This window comes from Pyrus communis, chromosome 4 (assembly GCF_041283825.1).
Source record: "Pyrus communis isolate YQ-2024b chromosome 4, ASM4128382v1, whole genome shotgun sequence".
Taxonomy (NCBI): Eukaryota; Viridiplantae; Streptophyta; class Magnoliopsida; order Rosales; family Rosaceae; genus Pyrus; species Pyrus communis.
In genome coordinates, this window is record NC_142568.1 from 2,761,452 (window position 1) to 2,781,468 (window position 20,017).

At 36.3% G+C, this 20,017-nt stretch overlaps 2 protein-coding genes and 1 long non-coding RNA gene across 3 annotated transcripts; all 3 read left to right on the forward strand.

The window, feature by feature from the left end:
• The first annotated feature begins 5,666 nt into the window (after positions 1-5,666).
• LOC137722488 (TMV resistance protein N) lies at positions 5,667-12,796 on the forward strand. Its single transcript, XM_088693198.1, has 7 exons — positions 5,667-5,719; positions 5,827-5,931; positions 6,046-6,771; positions 8,114-9,224; positions 9,652-9,933; positions 10,021-11,349; positions 12,004-12,796. The coding sequence occupies exons 3-7, from the start codon at positions 6,176-6,178 to the stop codon at positions 12,763-12,765; spliced, it is 4,080 nt and encodes a 1,359-aa protein (XP_088549324.1). The 5' UTR covers positions 5,667-5,719; positions 5,827-5,931; positions 6,046-6,175; the 3' UTR covers positions 12,766-12,796.
• A 69-nt stretch (positions 12,797-12,865) lies between these two features.
• LOC148697298 (TMV resistance protein N-like) lies at positions 12,866-14,547 on the forward strand (the record flags this gene model as incomplete). The annotated part of the gene is made up of 1 exon (XM_088693199.1): positions 12,866-14,547. A coding segment is annotated over one exon (687 nt), but the record flags the coding sequence as incomplete, so codon positions are not given.
• A 3,980-nt stretch (positions 14,548-18,527) lies between these two features.
• LOC148697299 (uncharacterized) lies at positions 18,528-19,617 on the forward strand. Its single transcript, XR_015961420.1, has 2 exons — positions 18,528-18,939; positions 19,585-19,617. It is a non-coding gene; the product is annotated as an uncharacterized LOC148697299 (long non-coding RNA).
• The last annotated feature ends 400 nt before the right edge of the window (positions 19,618-20,017 follow it).

The following is a 20,017-nucleotide window of genomic DNA, read 5'->3' on the forward strand; positions in this document are numbered from 1 at the left end:
GTGACCCACTGGGAAATTGCTCATGAGTTCCCCAAAAACAAAACCGTGAGGGAATGGCAAGCCCAAAGCGGACAATATCGTGCTACGGTGGTGGAGCGGGCCCGGGAAGTGATCCGCCCCGGGTCGGGATGTGACATTAACATTTTTAAAATTTCTCTTCATCCATAAATTAAATTATTATGTTATTAAATCAAATTATAATTTTTTTTTAGTACAACGATATATTTTATCCTACAGAAATGAAGAGTTCGATTAAGCCACACAATGACAATCTAATTTGGTATCAAATTTGCTATCCACGAGATTCTATCCTAAGAAATCTCACTTACAAGTGAAGAGGAATACCACGAGACTTGTAGTACTGAGTGGCATAATAATAATTTTTTTAAATAGAAACAACAAAGTCACTCAATACTACGGTCTGGTGGTATTACTTTTCACTTGGAAGTCAGAGGTCTTGGGTTCGAATCTCGTGGACGGCAAATTCGATACCAAATTAGACTGTCTATTATGTGACTTAGCTGAACTTCTCCTTCTCTTCGAGTAAAAATATTAATGTACTCAATAAAAAAAAAACAATAAAACACTCAGCGGAGCAGTCGGTTAACTCTCAAAGAGTGGAGCTTCTGCAGATGGGTCTCTGAGTTTTTAGCTTTGGGTTGGGCCAGTTTCTCTGGCTTTTGGTCACTTCTACAGGCTTTTCATCATCTGAGCTTCCGTGATTGACTGCTGGCGAGTAAAGTAAAGTAGAGGTCCATATTATGAAATTATATTGTTTGTGCATTTTTTGGAACATTGACTGTCATCGGTTATTTGATATATGTAGTTGGATTGGTGTGGTGATTATGCTTACAAATTTGGTTTTTTGAGCTTTAATTACCGGACGCCAAAATCTGCAAGTAAGTTCTGTTGGATGTAAGTATATATTTGGGAGGTTCACTTTTACAGTACAAACTACAATCCCATTTGGAGATTGTAACTATTTATACTTTCACCAATTATCTCCCGTTTTGTTGGCCACAATCTCCGAGGCTAAGGTCGATGGTCCTCTTTTCAAATTCTACTGAAACTCTTCGTATTGTGATTTGTATAAGGTTGCCGCGTCATGTTGTCTTCTTTTCACTAAATTGTTTCTTGTATTCTTTGTTCATTCAAAGTGTAAGGTCTTTTTAAAAGGATTATCATTTAATCATTCGTTTAATGTTTTTTATTGCAGGAATTAACGTTCCTACTTCACAGTCTTTTCTGAACTATGTGCTCTTGGCAATTGTATATTGAGGTATCATGCTTTACCGAAGGAAGCCACTTAAGGTCATTTTTTCTGTGCCTCTATATGACTACCTTTTTTCTTTATCTAGATATGATTTCTTTTCTCTTTATGTGATACAATTTGGTTTCAGACATCTACATCTAGCTAAGTTTTAGTGTTTTTAGACTTCATTATATAGATTAGTAGCATGTTGTTAGACGGCAGAATCGGAGGATCACTGCAATCATGATGTCATGTAAAGGTGCTTGAGTTGGGGTTTTTTATTTGAATTTTTGTACGCGTTCAATAGCTTAATATATCTCATTCATCTCAAATATTCCGTTCTCCTTCTTTGACATATTATCAAGCGCTCGCCTCTTTCTCTTCTTTTTCACTCGCAAGTTACAAGTCTATTGTTAGTTCCTTGACACTACAAAAAAATGGTCTAAGAACATGTCACGCTCCGGACCCGGAATCGATAATAAAAACTTGAACCCGAATCCGAAACGTGAGTTAAAAACTAAATAATTAAAAAGAAATTGACACAGGTTGAAAAATAAACTCTTCTTATTAAAATAATTCATGATTCTTAAATACATAAATAATTCTTTACAACCTATAGTAAATAAATGAATAAACTTTCTCTACTCCAATCTCATCATGCCTACCATCTTGAATGTCTAGTTCGTAAACATGCATAACAATATAACAATATAGGGGTGAGCTTCAACAACTCAGTAGGGACATATCCTTACCACAGTAAATTGACAATATTAAATTAAGTGTCATGAAATCATATAGCCAAATATCAAAACAACAATTATAACGATGCATGAATGTAATGCAACCTCTTCATTTACCCCCGTTAATTTATATAATAAAACATGCGAACCTACACGGCTCATACCATGCATTTTACCCCCACAGAGGTGGTTCAAATGTTTTATTATAGAAACTAACCCCCATATTATATCCCAAGTTCATAAACCCCTTTTGCTAGTCATCTTATCTAATTCCTTGATCTCTAGCCCAAATCACCCATCGACAATTCCATCGATATCCTATTCTATTGTGCACATCAGGCTTGCCTGGAACTGGTTTCACAATGAATAGATTCAACTACACAAAAGATCCTTTCCAACTACCCTCCTTTCCATACTTCCAATATGAATACTGAAATTCCCACCACATCAACATGAATGATGTACAAATAATATCAATTTATCTTCCACATGTATCATAGTATATTCTCAACGAATAACATTTCAACAATAATTCCATAACCAATAACAAGTAAACACTTAACTGAAGCAATTAGCCCATTACTATTCAACCACATTAATCAACCAAAAAGATCACAACATTATCACTTCACAAAATTTAATAAAATCAATTTCCGTAAAGGTTTGCCTTATTTCCCCTACCTGGATTCCAAAGCTAAAACAAAGATCCATATCATTACCGGAATAGCTAGTTGTCCACGTACTTAAGCAATTTCCTTGATCACTCTTAAGCCATCAAGTATTTTTTCTACTCTCCTTTATTTTTCTAATCTCTCTCTATATTTATACTTACGTGAACATATACATTTTCCCTCTCTATCTGTTCTTCCCTACGTTGCATGCACTGCATGCTTCCTCAAGCTTTGCATGCCATCTAAACTTGGTAGTAAATATCAACCGTTCTCTCTGTTTTAAAATGGAGGGAATCCTATTTATACCATATGGAGTCGGTTACTGAACTTAGTAACCAAGTCAAGAAAATAATAGAAAATACATAGTTGGCTACAGATGTACTTGAAAGGTTCGCTTCTTATCTCATTGGAAAGTCGAAGGTGTCAACCCAACAAAGGATTAATGATATGGTGCAACCACCTAAGGCTATTTGAAGCCACGTCCCGCTTATAGCTTGGAACACTAAGCAACTAGGTTGCTTATTCACTTCTAATACATCACACTACCTCATATTGCATGGCATTGTTAAGCCACCTCCTGTAACCTACGTGGCTGCCAAAGAAAAAGATAATAATCTAAAATAAGACACATTATGTGATAATTGATCGCTACATTTTTATTTAATACCTAATCACCTTCCACCATGTGTACTAGTAATATGGTTCCTGTCATTTTGGCTGGTCACCACATGGCACACACCTAGCCATTCAATGGTTGCCATCTAACATCGACTCAATGATTAACCTTACAGTTATTTGACCTCTAAAAAATTATACAAGATGCTACGAGCTCATAATAATTTTTACTATCTTCATACAAAGACCTATTCGATAAATAAGTTTCAAATACTTCTCTTCTTTGGTAATAAATTCTTGGAATTTCACAGAATACAATTGATTGGTGCCCTTTTCAATTTCGTTGAGCGCGCGCGCACACACACATATATATATATTTGTGCTTTTAAGTTTCATTTAGCACAAAATTTTTTCAAATGTGCATTTTGAACCAAAAGATACATTAAATTGTGTCTACAAAAAGTTGTATTGTGCCTATTGAAATTTGAATTCAAAAGTTTGTGTTACTATGATTATTTTTGGATCGACAAACCTCTATCTTCGATAGTTTATATATTAAACAAGGATGGTTTACCATGTCCATCTTAAGTCTTGTTTTGGTTCGAGTGATTTAGGGTTACACAATGGTGTGGTTTGTGTCGGATCTTTGCCCCCTATATCACTCAAAAGTAGTTTATTTGTGTTATATTTGTTGGTTGTTTTTGTAACTTTTTGACTTTGCCCCGGTTATAAATCCAATTTACCCAAAAATAAAAGTTTGTGTTACTATTTATGGTATTAGTAATTATAATTTTTATTAATTTTTTAACGCACAAAAAACAGTTTTGTGCCCTTTAATAGTTTGTGAATTCCCTCACAAGTCTGGACACGATTATATTTTAATATTAATTTTATTGATCAACACCCTACATCCCACTCAGTTTTAGAAGCAGCCTTACTCTTTCTCATCTCTCTTTGCCTTTCCTTTCCTCTTCTACTCCGCCTCCCTCAGATTGTTTCTCCCCTTTGACCCTTTCTCTCTCTACCTTCTCCAGACAAATCGTGGAGGCTCTCGAGCTCCATCATTGCCAGAATCTCCTAGCAGAAACGCTCTGCACGCGGTGCAGGAAGGTTTGGGAAGATCGGGTCTGGTAGGGAGGGATCAGGGGAGGGGGTGGGTTGGGTTTGGGAAGATCGGTGGATGTAGAGCCTGAATCGGGAATCGCGTTGGGATCCGAGTCTGATAGGGAGGGATCATGGGAGGGAGGTGCGTTAGGAGGTGTTTGTGAGAGAAGAGCAGGTGCGAGTCAGAGAGGGAGTGAGCAGTCGAGGTCCTCGTTTATATTTCGTAGCCGTCGTGGAAGCCTTCGAATTCGGAGTCAGCCGCACCTCCGGTCGTAGGAAGTGGAACCTTCTTCAGCTAATTAATTAAGTGAGCAACATGCAATTAGCAAAGGAAGCCAGAATCGAAGTAGCCAGAGAGATAAGGTAAAATAATGGTTTGTGAAATCTCTATGATTTTAGGATTAATCAACTATAGGATTATATCTTACCACTTCAATATTTTATAAAACTATTTTTCATATATTACACAGCAAGCATTGGAAGATCATCTCTGATGGTTGGGCTAAAAGCTAAAATTTTTAACCCGAAAAATTTAGCTTTTAGCTCAGGGACTCTACCCGTTCTAGCCTAAAATTTTAACCCGAATTATTAAAAAATGAACTTAGGTTATTTATTTTGTTAAATTAATTTTATTTTTTTTAAATAAATATGTAGACTATCGTAAATTAATTTTATGAACATTTTAATATAAAAAAATTTAAATTTCGATAAATATTAGGTGGAGTCCACTCCGATTTTTGGGCTAAATTTTGGGGGGAATTTGGCATTGGTTTAGCATTTAGCATTTAGCCGAAAATTTCCCCTTGGGTTGGAGTGGGTTCGGGGGGAAATTTTGGGGGTAATTTGGTTTTTAGCCCAACATTGGAGTTGGTCTAAAATGTGGTTATTAAATACACAAACAGTGATGAAATCTGTGGATGTGGACGGCCGTGGATTTAGTTCAGGATCATTGCTTGGTATATATTGTAAGGACTTAGTCAGGAGGAGTAAGGACCACGTTGTTATTAGACAGCCCGGTTCGAATTCTAGGCTTAATTCTCATTTGTTTCCATTTCCACTTTTGTGTGTAATAAAATTTTGCTTAATCTGATGTTGTATTTGTGTCTCTGGAACAGTCGCATATCTTTTTGCTGAATTGTGATGTTTGCTGCAATTTTCTACTTAAGACATGCTTGGGGAGTTTGGTGTTCCGTATTCCTGTATGTTAACTGGAAGTTTTTTGCTTGGAATTATAGATATAATTTCAAAAAGTTAATTCCTTTTATTGCTTCTTGTTGTTCATCATTGCAAATGCTCATAAAGGATATAAGGTGATGGGTACAATGTTAGTAATAAAGGTTAGTTTGTTGACAGAGCTTGAACTATTGAATAATGTTGCAACTCTCCCCCATATTCCTGATGCTCTTTCCTCATGTTTTTTCGTCATGCCATACTTCGTTTTTAGGTTCATCTGTAAGTTTCTGCTGAATCTTCGAACCAGTTTTGGCAGTTGGTTGTTGATCCTGCCACCAAAGAACTATTGCATTATACTGAGAAGCCGGAGACTTTTGTATGTAATAGATGCAATTACTGTCCCTAAATTGTTCATTTAGTTGGTGCTTGATGATCTCAATTCTTTGTTCCCGGCCACATTATGTAAGGGTTATCTATTTTCTAAATGTAGGTGAGTGATTTGATCAATTGTGGTCTATATGTATGTACTCCCACATATTTTACTGCCATTCAAGGAGTCTCCAGTCATCAAGAAGTGTGCAATGGCAGTTTTTCTTCTAGTGTGAGAGAGACACAAACAGATGGATGATATTGAAGCTAATATCCCCCCTCATCGAGAAAAGAGACACAAACAGATGGATGGTATTGAAGCTAATATCCCCCCTCGTCGAGAAAAGAGACACAAACAGATGGATGGTATTGAAGCTAATATCCCCCCTCGTCGAGAAAAGTATGATGTGTTTATCAATTTCAGAGGTGAGGACACCCGCCTTGGTATTACCAGCCATCTTCATGCTGCCTTACTTCAGAAAAAAATTGAAACCTACATAGATTACAGACTTCAGAAAGGAGAAGAAATCGGACCTGCCCTTCGAGAGGCAATCGAGAAATCCACGCATTCGGTGATCATTTTCTCAAAAGACTATGCTTCTTCCACATGGTGTTTGGATGAGCTTGTGCATATACTCGAATGCAAGGAAAGATATGGCCAGAAGGTTATACCCATATTCTACAAAATCAAACCATCTTATGTACGAAAACAACACGGGAGTTATGTGGGTGCATTTGCTCAACTTGAAAAACGTTTCAAGGACAGTATTGATAAGGTGCACAAGTGGAGGGCTGCTTTGAAAACTGCAGCCGATCTGTCTGGGTTTGATTATTCAAACAAAGACGGGTAAGTAACTCATTCTTTAATTTGTATAAAGTTGTAAATTTTCTTTAAACTTGTGACAATTTGATTTGTGCTAAGATTTGGTAAAGCATTACTATATATTATAAATTTTCTTTAAACTTGTGACAATTTGAGTTATAAATTTTCTTTACACATATTTACAACTCTATCCACACACATTGTACAATCATATTTACAATTCTACTTACATATATACTAATTAGCTTTTTCGAACTTCCTTGATCAACACATGAATTTTTTTTTTGCCCTCATATGTATGCTTCTATGTTGCAAATTGAAAAAATAGAAGTTGTTAATATAAATCAATGACATTTTAGTGAAGATGACGGAACACAAGTGTAATTATTGAGGAGAGACTCTCAGTTGCTTCCAAGCTTTTCATGGTTTATGTCAACAGACACTAAAAATTGGGTAACTTGGCATATCGACAGAAGGTTCAACATCCAAATCAGGTTTAAGCAATTCATCAGGATATATGTCCTCCAAGAAATGTTTGGGAGTTTGATCTGTGGTACTCTTATTGCATGATTTTGGGGAACAAATCTTAACAAATATAAGACTCACCCTATTTAGTTCTCTTCTTCATAAGGGATAATCTCATGTAAGAGAACTCAAAACAAATTCAAGGTAGAGCAAGCTAAAGATTTAGAAGATAAGGACCCCTTTTAGCATCATCTAATACTAAGCATTAGTCTATACACCGCGAAATTCAATAAAATATGTATCACCCATAAATATACAAAACCCATCAAACAAAAGGAGTGGTTTAGAAGGATACTCATTCTCTCAGGAATCTGCTCCAGAAGATTTCTTCATCTCTTCAGAACCGCCGAAGAAGACTACCCACTCATCCCTCTCTATTTCTCTCTCTGCAATCCCTACAACTCCCTCTCTCTCACTCTCTGTAACCCTTCCACTTACTGAATCGCAGGTCTCATACAAACAGGTCTTACTTGCCCCTGTTCAACATCTCTCCCTCTACCTCTCCCTTGCCCTCCCCCTCCCCCTCCCCCTCCCCCTCCCCCTCCCCACAATTGCACGCCTCCCTCTCTGTCTCTCTGTAATTAGTTGTACCCTATTTAAACGTATCTGATTTCTCTTTAGGGTTAGCGGTTTAATTAGTGAGGCAAGTTTACTTTCATCAATAGATAGTCGGTTGAATGCTATAATATGTAAGCACACTTAGTTGAGGAGAGAATAACAAGATTTTTTTTTTTTTTCACAAATATACGGTGTTAAACCTTTTAGTATATTTCTTTATTTACGTGACAAATTTTTCAACACGCCTTTAAGACTAACTATTTCATACTTATATATATTCCAGGACGGAGGCAGATCTAATTAAGAATGTTGTCGATCATATTTGGACAAATTTGAAATGTGAATCATCATGTGATTTAGAGGAGGGCTTGGTTGGAATTGAAAGCCACATCGAGCAAATTGAATCACTACTGGGCATTCATTCACAGGACGCTTGCATCACTGTAGGTATTTGGGGCATGGGTGGTATTGGCAAGACCACCCTTGCTGAAACTATATTTCACCGACTCTCTTCTAAATTCGAAGCTTCTTGTTTTCTTAAAAATGTCAGGGAAAAATCAGAACCACCAGATGGACTAGATCGCTTGCAAAATAAACTTCTGAGTGAGATATTAGGGGAAGAAGGTCTATCCATAGGATCGATTGGTGTTCAAAATAGGCTCAGTCGCACAAGGCTCCTCATTGTTCTTGATGATGTGAGTAGTCCAATGCAAATGCAGCTTTTAGCTGGTGATCGTCTTCGGTATGGCAATGGAAGTAGAATCATTATCACAAGTAGAGATAGGGACACACTTAGACAAACTGTTAAAGAGGATAATATCTATGAGGTTAAGGTATTAAAACCAGATGACGCTTTTCAGCTCTTCTGTTTGCATGCTTTCAAGGATAACACTACTCGTAGAACAGCTTATGAGGAGTTGGCGAAAAAGACCGTGGATTATGCCAGACGCGTTCCTTTAGCTCTTACAGTTCTGGGGTCCTTGTTCTTCAATTGCAAGAACAAAGAAGACTGGAAAGATGAATTCAACAAATTGAAACAATCTCCCAGTGAAGATATCCAGAAAGTGTTGAGAATAAGTTATGATAGATTGGGAAAATCTGAGAAGGAGGTATTTCTGGATATAGCATGTTTTCATAAGGGGATGAAAGTGAATGAGGTAAAGCGAATGTTAGATGTTCGTGGATTCTTTCCAACATCTGGAATTAGAATTCTCGTTGATAGGTCTCTCATATCAATTTATTCAGATAAATGGAAAGGGGAAATCATAGAGATGCACGATTCGCTACAAGAAATGGGAATGACAATTGTTCGGGAACAATGTATTGAAGATCCCGGTAAACGGAATAGGTTGTTCACGAATGAGGATGTCCATCATGTACTGAAGAGTAATACGGTAAGAGTTAAATGCATTCAATTTTTTCTTTTATTTTTTAAGAAAAAATAAATAGCAAACTTTAGATGATAACACAACAAAGTAAAACTCATTTATAATAAAGAAGTCGGATTCTTAAAAAATTAATTTGAGTGAATTTTTATTGCAAAAATGTTATTCTTATTATTTATTTATACCATCATTTGTACCTTCTCTCCAATAAAGATGGGACCCAAATGCGTTGATGGGTCCTACACTCTATAGAAAGATGGTAGAAGTGATGGTACAACTAGATGGTAAGAGCCATTTGGTACTACGAAACTTGTGCGTCATTACCATCGCAAATACTCTAGATTATTCTAGAACTTTGTTGAATTCTTTTTCCAAATAAGCATTACATCTTACCATGTTGAAGATATATACATTTAAACTTTGTTCTTATTGTCAGGAAACTCCAATTGTTGAAGCCATTGAACTTAGTACGTCGTATGAGAGTGAAAAGCAACCATTGAACTTCAAACTGATGTCAAACCTAATAATGCTTATTGGGCATACTTTTGGATTATTAGACAACAAATCCGCTGCTTCTCTAGACCTTCCCGATTCTCTTCGTTACCTTTACTGGTGGGGATATTCACCGGAATCTTTGCCGTCAAAATTTTCCCCGGAAAATCTAGTTGAGCTTCATATGCCATGGAGCCGAGTTAAGAAGCTTTGGCAAGAAGACCAGGTATATTATATGCCTATTCTATTTCTTGTATAAAATTAAGTGTAGAAATTATATTAATTCTTGATATTCTCTCTCCTCTTGTTACAGAGACTTGTGAACTTACAAGTGATCGATCTGTTTCACTCTATGTATCTAACTGAAGTTCCAAATCTCTCTGGGAGTCTAAAAATTGTGAACATAAATCTCTTTGGCTGTGAAAGTTTGGTTGAAATTCCTGGGTATTTTCAAGATCTTGACGAGCTTACTCATCTTGATCTTCAAGGCTGCAGAAGTCTCAAGTATCTTCCAGAGATGCCAAGAAATATTGAATACTTGGATTTATCTGAGAGTGGTATAAAGCAGTTGCCCCAATCAGTTTGGTCTCACGAAAAAATTTCTTACTTGGGTATAAGTTCGTGCAGATACCTTGAGAAACTTCCAAGCAACAGGTGTAAGTTGAAAGTTTCTGGTTCATTTTATATAAATTCCTGCACATCTCTTGGCGAGTTTTCTGAGCTTCCCAGGGATATAAATGAATTATCATTGGTTAGTTGCACGAGACTTGTGAGTCTACCAACCAACGTTTGTAAGTTGAAATATCTCGAGGGACTCAATCTTTCCAGATGCTTTAAACTTGAAAACTTCCCAGAGATCTTGGAGCCAATGGAACATTTGAAGTCCTTAAATTTAAGTGGAACAGCGGTTCAAGAGCTACACTCATTAATCGAGTTTCTCCCTGCTCTCAAAAGACTTATACTAAAACGTTGCAAAAGGCTTTCAAGTATCCCAAAGAGCATTTGTACGTTGAAATATCTTGAGGTACTCAATCTCTCCGGCTGCTGTAAATTTGAAGACTTCCCAGAGATCTTGGAGCCAATGGAACATTTGAAGTTCTTAAATTTAAGAAAAACAGCGGTTCAAGAGCTACACTCATTGCTTGAGTTTCTCCCTGCTCTCAAAATACTTAACCTAGAACGTTGCAAAAGGCTTTCAAGTATCCCAAAGAGCATTTGTAAGTTGAAATATCTCGAGGAACTCAACCTCTCTTGGTGCTCCAAACTTGAAAACTTCCCTGAGATTTTGGAGCCAATGGAACATTTGAAGTCTTTAAATTTAAGTGGAACAGCGGTTCAAGTGCTACACTCATCTGTCGAGTTTCTCCCTGTGCTCAAAATACTTAAACTACGATTTTGCAGAAGCCTTTCAAGTATCCCAAAGAGCATTTGTAAGTTGAAATATCTCGAGGAACTCGATCTCTCTTGGTGCTCCAAACTTGAAAACTTCCCAGAGATCTTGGAGCCAATGGAAGATTTGCGGTGCTTAAAATTATGTGGAACAGTGGTTCAAGAGCTTCACTTATCAGGCAAGTTTCTCCCTGCGCTCCAATGGAATTCACTGTTCTCCGAGGCAATGGAAGATTTTATGGAAGATTTTTGGTAAGCGGAACATCGGTTAAAAAGCCGTTTTGAAAACCACTGACAGATGTAAACAAGATCATAAATTTAAGGGTAGGGGAACTTATAGCTTCCAAAAGTTATGTTCGTGGTCATACTATATAGGCGCAGAACTGTAACCATGGACATTGTTCATGCCTGCACTATCAGCTCGAAATGTCATATGCAACGACGACATGTTCTCTTTCAAGATAATGTGGCATGATGGATGGGTAGTCATTCTATCAATCAAGATTGCACATTCACATATGACTCAATTTAATTGTATTTATGGATGTTTGTATGTCAATTGGCCAGCAAAAAATTATTCCCAATTACAAATAAAATTTTATATCTACAAAATACCTATGGCATACGTAAGTTTTTACATCTAAATACGAACACATTATGCAAAGGATGAACATCCAGCAGCAAAGCATCTCGCAGAAAAATATGCTTGATCTAGCCTGTTATGATCAGGAATTCAAGCTCAATGCCACCAACTAAAACATTGTCAATCATCCACCACCCAATGAGGATGAATTACACCTGATGATGTTCTGTTTCTATTTGTTTTTGGTTTTCTTCTCTTTTTTTTTTTTTATAACATCTTTATTTCAGATATTAATTTCAATTTTATTTTGATTTTCTGCAATAGTCGCTACATAACTTGAAAACCCTTGATCTCGGCCATTCCCATTCCTTACAGAAATCACCAGACTTTTCACTAGTCCCAAATCTTGAAGAGTTGATATTGTTGGACTGTAGTAGTCTGTTCGAGATTCACCCCTCCATTGGTCATCTTAAAAGACTTTCTTTGGAGAGCCTTTCATACTGTGTTAAGCTTATTTCTCTTCCAAGGGATTTCTATAAGTCAAAATCTGTTGAGACTCTTCTTCTTAATAGATGTTCAGAATTCATAGAACTGCATGAGGATATAGGGGAGATGATATCACTGAGAACGCTTGAAGCAGAGTATACAGCCATAAGACAAGTACCACCTTCTATTGGTCATCTTAAAAGACTTTCTTTGGTGAACCTTGAGTGGTGTGATAAGCTTATTTCCCTTCCAAGAGATTTCTATAAATTGAAATCTGTTGAGACTCTTCATCTTAATGGATGTTTACAATTCAGAGAACTGCATGAGGATATAGGGGAGATGATATCACTGAGAACACTTGAAGCAAAGCTAACAGCCATAAGAGAAGTACCACCTTCCATATTAGGATTGAAGAATCTCACTCGTTTATCCCATCAACGCATCAGCGTAGAGCTCAAAGGAGAATACAAATATCTGCGTTGGAAAGGATGCCCTTTAAAGTCCATACCAGATGACTTTTTTAATCAACCCAGACTAGTTGTCTTAGAGATGCAGGAAAGCAAACTGGTACAAGTTTGGGAGGGTTCCAAGGTACAATGAATTACACCTGATGATGTTCGGTTTCTATTTGTTTTTTTGCTTTTCTTTTATTTTTTATTTTTTATAACATCTTCATTTTGGATATTAATTTCAATTTTCTTTTGATTTTCTGCAACGGTTGCTACATAACTTGAAAACCCTTGATCTCAGCCATTCCCATTCCTTGCATAAATCACCGGACTTTTCACAAGTCCCAAATCTTGAAGAGTTGATATTGGAATGGTGTATGAGTTTGTCCGAGATTCACCCCTCCATTGGTCATCTTAAAAGACTTTCTTTGGTGAACCTTTCATACTGTTTTAAGCTTATTTCTCTTCCAAGGGATTTCTATAAGTCGAAATCTGTTGAGACTCTTCTTCTTAATAGATGTTCAGAATTCACAGAACTGCATGAGGATATAGGGGAGATGATATCACTGAGAACACTTGAAGCAGATCATACAGACATAAGAGAAGTACCACCTTCCCTAGTAAGATTGAAGAATCTCACTCGTTTATCCCTATCAGGTGTGGAAAGTATTCATTTGCCACATTCGTTACGGGGATTAAACTCTTTAAGGGAATTAAATCTCTCATCGTGCTATTTAGCTGATGATGCAATCCCTAAGGATCTTGGGAGTCTAATTTCTTTACAAGTTTTGGATCTTTCATGGAATGATTTTCATACCCTACCCAGCCTCAGTGGTCTTTCAATGCTTCAAACATTGAGCTTAGATTGTTGCTTTAACCTTCATACAATCCCTGATATACCACCAAATGTGAAAGTGAATTCTTTTCCGCTCAGTTGATTTACATGCTACATTTTCTGAGATGATTTTGATTGTCGCAGTAATTGGTTGCCGAGATATTGACTTGAAAGAGTCTTCTCACCTTCCTCAAACTGTTTCTTCAGAGAAGCCTGCAAAGGTCTCGAGAGGTACTCTTCGATTCCCATGAGCCTTTTGCGAAGTAGCTGTTGTTGCTGCAATGGAGTCACTGGTGGTATGAAACATAGAACTCTGGATTGAGCTGGTGGAGGGAGTATCCAAGCAGGAATCCATATATCGAAAATAGTTTACCCTTTTCGACAGCTCCTTTTGCTCCCAAACTTTTTGGCATCTTTTTGGTGTAGAAAGCTTCCTCTCCTCGAACCAATGGGGCACGAGGCTCCTCCTATTCCATATATGAAAAAGGAGCTACTTTGTAAGCTTTTGGATTTCCTGCTTATGTGTCAGACACAGGTTGACTTGGAGTGATTCCAAATTTAGTCAGCTTCGCTGTGATGCCTGAATTTATCTAATTGATCTATTGGGGTGATTTCCAATGCACCCTTGTTGTGATGCCAAAGGCCAGAGTGATTCCAGATCTCTCTTTTGTTCCCATCTCTTCTTATTGTTACATACTCTAGATAAGATATATGGTCACTCGTGCAATCAAAAACCTTTTTCTAAGAATAAGACAATTAAGCATCCAAGTTGAAGAAAATCAAACCCTAGCTTCACTGAAGTCGGATGGAAACTGTCTTTACTGAAGTTGGATTATCGCACCAGAATTTGTCTCTAGCGAGGGTGAGATGGAAGAGAGAAAATGGACTACATACTTGGCTCGGCAACGTCAAACCCCAAGACCAATGACTAATGCAAGTTAGAATATACCAATCCATTAATGGGGTTTAAGTAATGCATTTCAGAATCCAAGTTAAGCATACATTGGAGAGAAGAAGCTATCCAAAAAGTGAATAACCACCCCGTGATATAGAAAGTGATTGCTACTGGAAATAGGATCACACTGCGAAAGAACAGAGAGTAAGCAGCTAACATTTAAATATATATATATGATAATTTGTATTCGTTGATCTTCTTCAATTCATCCGATCTAACAGTCGAAAATTAAAAAGGTATGTGGATATCACACTCCTAATGAAAATGAGACACGTTCTTATAGAAGGTATCTTAGGACTTGAATTTACATAAAAACTCTCTTTGCTTTGCAACGTCAATTTAAGACTTCCAATGTTAGCTGGAGACTTGAAGTGTCTTATGCTTCTGAAACTGAAACCTGCATGCAGTCTGACATGTGTATGAGGAAATTAACATCATGAGTGTTTGTTCCTCTCAATGAGCACATATTTAGGACACAATTGGGTGTTTATTCCTACCAATAATGTGGCCATATGACGCATCTTAGGCTAGGCTTATTCCAGTTCTTCATGCAGATGTCAGATTGCATGCAGGATTCAATCTGAGAAACATAAGATGCTTCAAGTCTCCAACCAACGATTTGAAAGTTTTAGATCGCTGTTATAAAGTCAAAAGAGATTTTTTTTTTTTTTTTTTTTTTTTTTGGTAATTTCAAGTCTAAGGACGCTCTCTTTTAGAATCTATCTCATTTCTTCCACGTGACTGCCATCACATAATCTTAAGAGCCACAACAAAAGAGCACCAAGGTACTCTATGAGTCTCATAGATGTATTTATGTTGATCATAATTCGAGCCACCAATTTTTAGCCACTTGGATGTACAAGTTGTCATTATTCAATAATAATCTCTTCTAAAATGGCAGAGATCCGAAGTTCGAAACTATGCGAATATGGAATACGACATCCTCGTACGAATATTGATCACTTTAAATTATCTGAATTTGATATCCGTTTCTCGGGTTTGTAGCTCATGGAATGCTGCTTGCTTCAATCCAATCCACCGGAAGAAGCTTGACCTGACTATGCTCAACATTAGTATCGTTGTTTACTTGCTGCACATGCCAACAAGCCTTTGTGAAAAAAGGCCAGCATAGATGGGAGGAAGAAGAAAAGGCATGCGCAAGCAAGTGAACAATGAGCATTCGTGGCAGATAAGTCTCCTCTTTAAGCCAACTTAGGTTTTTGGGAGGTGAAACCCAGTTTATGTGCTTGAGTACTTTCGTCTTGCTGGTTTCAAAGTGATAATGATGTTGGGCAAAAAACTCAGAGTACTTAACTCTAACACAAGTGTTGGAGAGACAATACAAGTAAACAAATTACTTGTATTACACAAACAAAATATTACAACACAAACTATCAAAGACACTCTTGAGAAGCTATGACACTCACTCACTTTCTAGAGACAAACTCTAGAGCACTCACACTCTTACAAGACTATTCTTTCTTCTCACTCTCACTTGCTTGCTTGCTTACAAGCTTGCTTGGTTGATTTGTTGATTTGTTAATTTTGTTGATACAAATGGTGTGGATGCCTTCTCCTTTTATAGGCATGGATGGAATCTTGGAGAAGCTTGGACACACCATGCTAGAGATATCTAGATAATTCCACTAACTTCCTAAGCTAGAATTATCTACACTAATCTTGCATGTTGGTGGAAACCTCACCATTCTTCTAGACTCTTCCACCAACTTAAGAAACAACATTCTAGTCATTTCTACAAAGTACTACTTTAACTTGGATAATCTAGCTAACCAACCTTAGTGAATGTTCTAGAATTCTTTATTCTAGATTTGTGTAGGTCCTTTAATGAGATGGGGTTGATTTCTTTAACAAATGATCGGCTCATTTATGTTTAAACTTTAGAGCCATGGACTCGGTAGGTTTTTTTTAGCAAAGTTGCAACATGCTTGGCCTCGGCATGCCAGTCGGGTGCAGGGCGGTGAACGGAAGGCTTACATCTGAGGGCCAAAAGAGGTGTGTCAACTTTGGCTCTGAGCAGAGTTTGTGGGAGGGATGGCAAGAGAGAAGTAAAAGCAAATGAACAAGATGGAAGATGATGGATGTTGAGGGTTGAAGAAGGGGGCTTGCAGGATGGGGATTGGATTTGGCAAATGCAAAGTACGGTTAAATATATCGGGAGACGTCGAAGAACACTGGAAAACAGCGACGAATAGTGGGAAACTATACAAAGAAAGTCGAGAGAAAACTGTGACTTCTCAAATCTACAACCATGAGCATCGATAAGGCAATACACATGCATAGCTAATAAAAAGGAAAGGGAGAAGAAGGAAAGCATTAAGATGGGGGTGCCACCGACCTCAACTCAAACAAGGAGTGGCGGAGACGAGAAGGGGTTTTGGGTTCGGCTCTGTGCTAGAAGAAAAAGTTACTTTTGAGACGGCGTTATCAACACACACCTCCTTATCTTCAACACATCTCTGTTTCATTTTTACCCTTTGATTTTTTATTTATTTTTTCTGACAAAAAAAAAGTATGTAAATAGCATCATACTACTTTTATAAGTCAAGCCTGGTGTTGTGCTTTTGGAATTGCAACTCAAACACCCAACTCCTCCAATGCATAAAAAGAGATTTTTTGTCCTTTCCCTTCTCCTCAGTTTTTTACATTATGCGCCACTTTGGACCACAGCCAGCCACAGACCACCTCCACCGCATTTTCTAGGTCAAAAATGGCCTTTGCCGCTAGTCGTCATGTAGTCGATAGATAGAGGGCCCCACAAGTTACATAATGCATGCTTTTTATATACATCTATATTCACGTGACCAAAAAAATATATCCATGAATAATGGTTGGAAGCTATTACTTTTGGGTTCATGAAAGAAATGAATAATATTATTATATGCTTCTTAGTCCTTTGTCGGTTAGTCCACATCAATTAATTGGTAAAAATGTTGTTTGTCCTTGACAATAATTTTATCTGTCATTTAGTAATACGTAATAGCATTTTTTTCAAAATTTTTTTAAGTTTGATTTTTATAAATGATGTGTTTAAAATTAATTTATTTTCGTCACTATTTAGTGTAACATATTTTTATTTCAAAAAATAATAATTTTATTTGTCACTTAATCACTATAATATAGTAGTATTATTCCTCATTTGTAGGTGATTAAGTGATTAGTTTTATCATCGACTTTCATCAATAGAGAGTTTGATACTAACTTGTTATATATTGAGCGACTTGGTCAAATTTCCTCACTATAGTGTAGTTATATTAAAAAAATCGAGTAATTTACATTGCGTCACTCCATAAAATTGTGAAGGAATTCTACTTTATACACTTCGTGAATGATTGACAAAATTATGTGTTTATTATCAAAATCATTTATATTACAAATATTCTATAAAGATCATTTCTTAAAAAAAAAATCAACTTCAGTTAGTCAATCAACCGTAACAATTAAATAGACTACTTGTAATATTTTTATCAAGTCCACTATTTATTTTTATATAGTTCATTAATAATCTTTCTGAAAATAAAAATGTTATATAAAATGAAAGTTGTAACCAAAAGAAAATAATGAGGAATTGCTGATGATTAAAAATTACCAGACATTCTCCCAAATTCAACGGGTGAGAGCATTATTGGACATGTCAAATTTTAAATATAACATTTAAATTTGACATGGAGTATTTTAAAATCTTTTAAAAGTTTTATGTTCACTCAATATGTTATATTAAATTATTATTTTATTAGATTAAACTGCAATAATAAATGCTTTAAAATCGTTTCAATTTATCTGATGTTCTCGAAGAGACTAATAAATGTTTTAAGATGAAAACATCAATAAAATTAATAAATAGATTTAATAATTAATTAAAATTTAAAATTGCGGTCACTTTTGAGTTTTGTAAAAGTGAGCGATGCTTAATATCATACCATATCAAATTTAACTTTTCGGTTGAAAAATGTTGTTGCATCCTTTTTCAATTTGGACATTTTGACGTTTGGAGATGCTGTGAAACAAAACCGTCAGAAGTGTCGCATAGAATTTGGTTCAATCAGCTGAGCCGTCGGTTAACTCTATGCTTCGGGTAAAACCTCGATTTCACAGTCCCTTTCATTCATTCATACATTCATTGTATTATCCTTCTTTCTTCCCCAAGGCTGAAGGCCCCTTCCCATTGAGTTCTTGAGTCGTACGCAAACACAAAATCTGCCATTAGTATTTGGGTTTTCGAAATTCAGTAAATTATCATCCTTTAAACGCCATTAACACTCAAAGAGCGGAGTTTCTGCAAATTGGTCTCTGAGTTTTAGCTTTTCCACTCTACTGTTCGACACATTTAGCTCGGCAGTGTATTGGGTTCTTTTAAAGCCTTTGAATTTGGGTTTTTCTCGGATTTTTGATGGCAAATATGATGAGGTTTAAAGATTTTTGGGTAAAGAAGACACTGGTGGGTCTGGGGTTGGGCCAGTTTCTCTCGCTTTTGATCACTTCTACAGGCTTTTCGTCGTCTGAGCTTGCAAAAAAAGGTTTTATATATTTCTCTTATTTTCTACTGTCCTTGTATGTTTATTTCAATGCGAATTAGTAGATGTGTGTGTAATGACTGCAAAGAACAATATAATCCGTGATTGATTGCTGACGAGTAAAGTAAAGGTCCATTTTATGAAATTATATTGTTTATGCATTTTCTGGAACATTGACTGTCATCTGTTATTTGATATATGCTATTGGATGGGTGTGATGATTATGCTTACAAATTTGGTTGTTTGAGATTTAATTACTGGACGCCAAAACCTGCAAGTAAGTTTTGTTGGATGTAAGTATACGTTTGGGAGGCTCACTTTTACAGTACAATGTGAGTTTTGTTGGATGTAAGTACACGTTTGGGAGGCTCACTTTTACAGTACAATCCCATTTGGAGATTGTAACTATTTATACTTTCACCAATTATCTCTCGTTTTGTTGGCCAACAATCTTCGAGGCTAAGTCGATGGTCCTCTTTTCAAATTCTACTGAAACTCTTCATATCGTGATTCGTATAAGGTTGCCGCATCATGCACTCTTCTTTTCACTAAATTGTTCCTTGTATTTCTTGTTCGTTCAAAATGTAAGGTCTTTTTACGAGGATTATCATTTGATCATTCAGTTAATTATTTTTTTTTCTTTTGCAGGAATTAATTTACCTACTTCAGAGTCTTTTCTGAGTTATGTGCTCTTGGCAATTGTCTTTATTTGACTACGTTTTTTCTTTATGTAGATACGATTTCCTTTTCTCTTATGTGGTTGAATAGATACAATTTGTTTTCAGACATCTACACTAGTTAAGTTTTATTATAAATAAAAATGATAAAAGATAAACTGGGCGAAAATAAATGTGTTAGTATGTGATGTGGCACCCATGCAACTCTCACAAAGCCAATTTCGTAATGACCAGTGGATGTAAAAAAGAACAAATAATAAATAAAAAAGATAAAAGATAAACCTGGCCAAAATGAATTTAGGGTACGTTTTAAATGCAAATTCATTTGAATTTTAAATCAGTATTAAAATCAAACAACCTCACTTAAAATGAAAATTAATGATATTGTGTGCAGGTCCCAATCT